The sequence below is a fragment of the Amphimedon queenslandica genome, unplaced genomic scaffold (assembly GCF_000090795.2).
Source record: "Amphimedon queenslandica unplaced genomic scaffold, v1.1 AMPQUscaffold_12490, whole genome shotgun sequence".
Lineage (NCBI taxonomy): Eukaryota > Metazoa > Porifera > Demospongiae > Haplosclerida > Niphatidae > Amphimedon > Amphimedon queenslandica.
The window spans coordinates 14,942-16,553 of NW_003547273.1; the positions used below are offsets into that span (position 1 = coordinate 14,942).

At 35.7% G+C, this 1,612-nt stretch overlaps 1 protein-coding gene across 1 annotated transcript; it reads left to right on the top strand.

Annotated features, from left to right (window-relative positions):
- Positions 1-489: 489 nt before the first annotated feature.
- Positions 490-1,606, top strand: LOC109587662 (uncharacterized). Its single transcript, XM_020003885.1, has 5 exons — positions 490-525; positions 729-776; positions 818-865; positions 928-993; positions 1,086-1,606. The coding sequence occupies exons 1-5, from the start codon at positions 490-492 to the stop codon at positions 1,419-1,421; spliced, it is 534 nt and encodes a 177-aa protein (XP_019859444.1). The 3' UTR covers positions 1,422-1,606.
- The last annotated feature ends 6 nt before the right edge of the window (positions 1,607-1,612 follow it).

The following is a 1,612-nucleotide window of genomic DNA, read 5'->3' on the forward strand; positions in this document are numbered from 1 at the left end:
GAAAGATACACTAGAAGCCATTGAAGCAAAGTATCGTGGTGATGTGAATCAATGCTTGACAGAGTGCCTCTCCCAATGGCTACGTAGAGCTGATAATGTTGACAGTAGAGGAGGAGCCAACTTGGACTCACTGTCAGATGCTCTAGGATCTATGAATGAAACTGCTGTAGCTGAGAAGTTAAGTGAGTCAACCATAACTGTATGTAACTATAATCATTGTATTTTCTATCATAGAACATGATGTTCTTATTAATATTTTTAATAATCGTCATACTGTCCTGTCTCAGTCTCTTTGTGATCCTATTGCTATTGCTTGGTTACTTTATGGTGAACGTATGTTAACACAAGAAGCAGTTAGTAGAGTGGTGTCAGCTAGTCCCTCTATTCCTAATCAACGTGAGGCTCTATTAACTGCTGTCAAAGAAGCTGTTCAAACTGATCCCAACAGTTTACATACATTTGCTAATGTATTGTGTACAATCAGTACTAATGTATCACTGGGACAAGCTATACTGGATGATATTAGTGAGTAATAAGTACTCATAGTTTCCAATGAAACGGGTGGGGCTGCATGATGTGGGTGGTGCCGGGTGGCAAGTATAATTCATTATTGTGTATAGTCAATGAATATCTGCAATTATCAGGTCATGTGAGTATGTGTGGGTGGAAAAAGATTTATGAATGAAATTAGTTGAACCTATTTTATGTACTGTTTATTTAATTTTTAGAGAAGTATTTTCCTACTCCTGAAGTTGGTGAGGATCATGATGTACAAGGTAAGAATGATTGATGATAATGCATTCATTAATATTTATAGATAATACTAGTACTAATGAAATCAAGACACCAACTAATGCTCAATCTGGTCAGTACAATAACATAGCAACAAACTTGGTACATTAGATCTATTTATTCTTCAATCCATAGTCACATCTAGTCCTTCTGATGGAGCAGTTGTTAGTAACTCATCTTCTTAACCTTTATCACCTCAAGGTAACATTGATTTGATTATCTGCATCTACATCTATTGTTCATGCTTTGATGTACATGTAGTTGAAATACCTGTTCCAATGCATTTACTTCAGAATTTTAAATCAATGAAGACTTCTTACACAAGGATGTTTTACGATGTTAATAAGATATTAAAAGGAAAATTGGACGTGAATGACATCAAGGAATTCCTGTCTTATTATAGTGTTACCTTTCGTAAGAAAGTAGAGCAGTGTTCAGATATTTCTAGCATCCTTCATCATGTTAAAGACGAGTGTTCTCTGACGGACATCGAACTGCTTCATAGCATAGTGGAAGAAATTGCTGAAGCTAAGGAATACATTGAGACATATAGAGCAGAGTTAAAGGAATTTTACAAATCAATCTCAGTTAGTCTTTGTCTGGAAGAAAATTTGGCTCTGTTCCTCTGAAATGTGAAACGGCAATTTTTATCTTTGATTGGAAGCCGGAAGATCATATGTTAAAGGATATCAAGGGTGTATTGTCTAAAGTGTCCGGTAAATTGCTGATCATTAAGTATATAGAGTCTGGTAATTCCATAACTGTCACTTGCTCCTTTCCTTTCTCTGATGTTGGGTTTACTGTATTGAGGATGATAGAG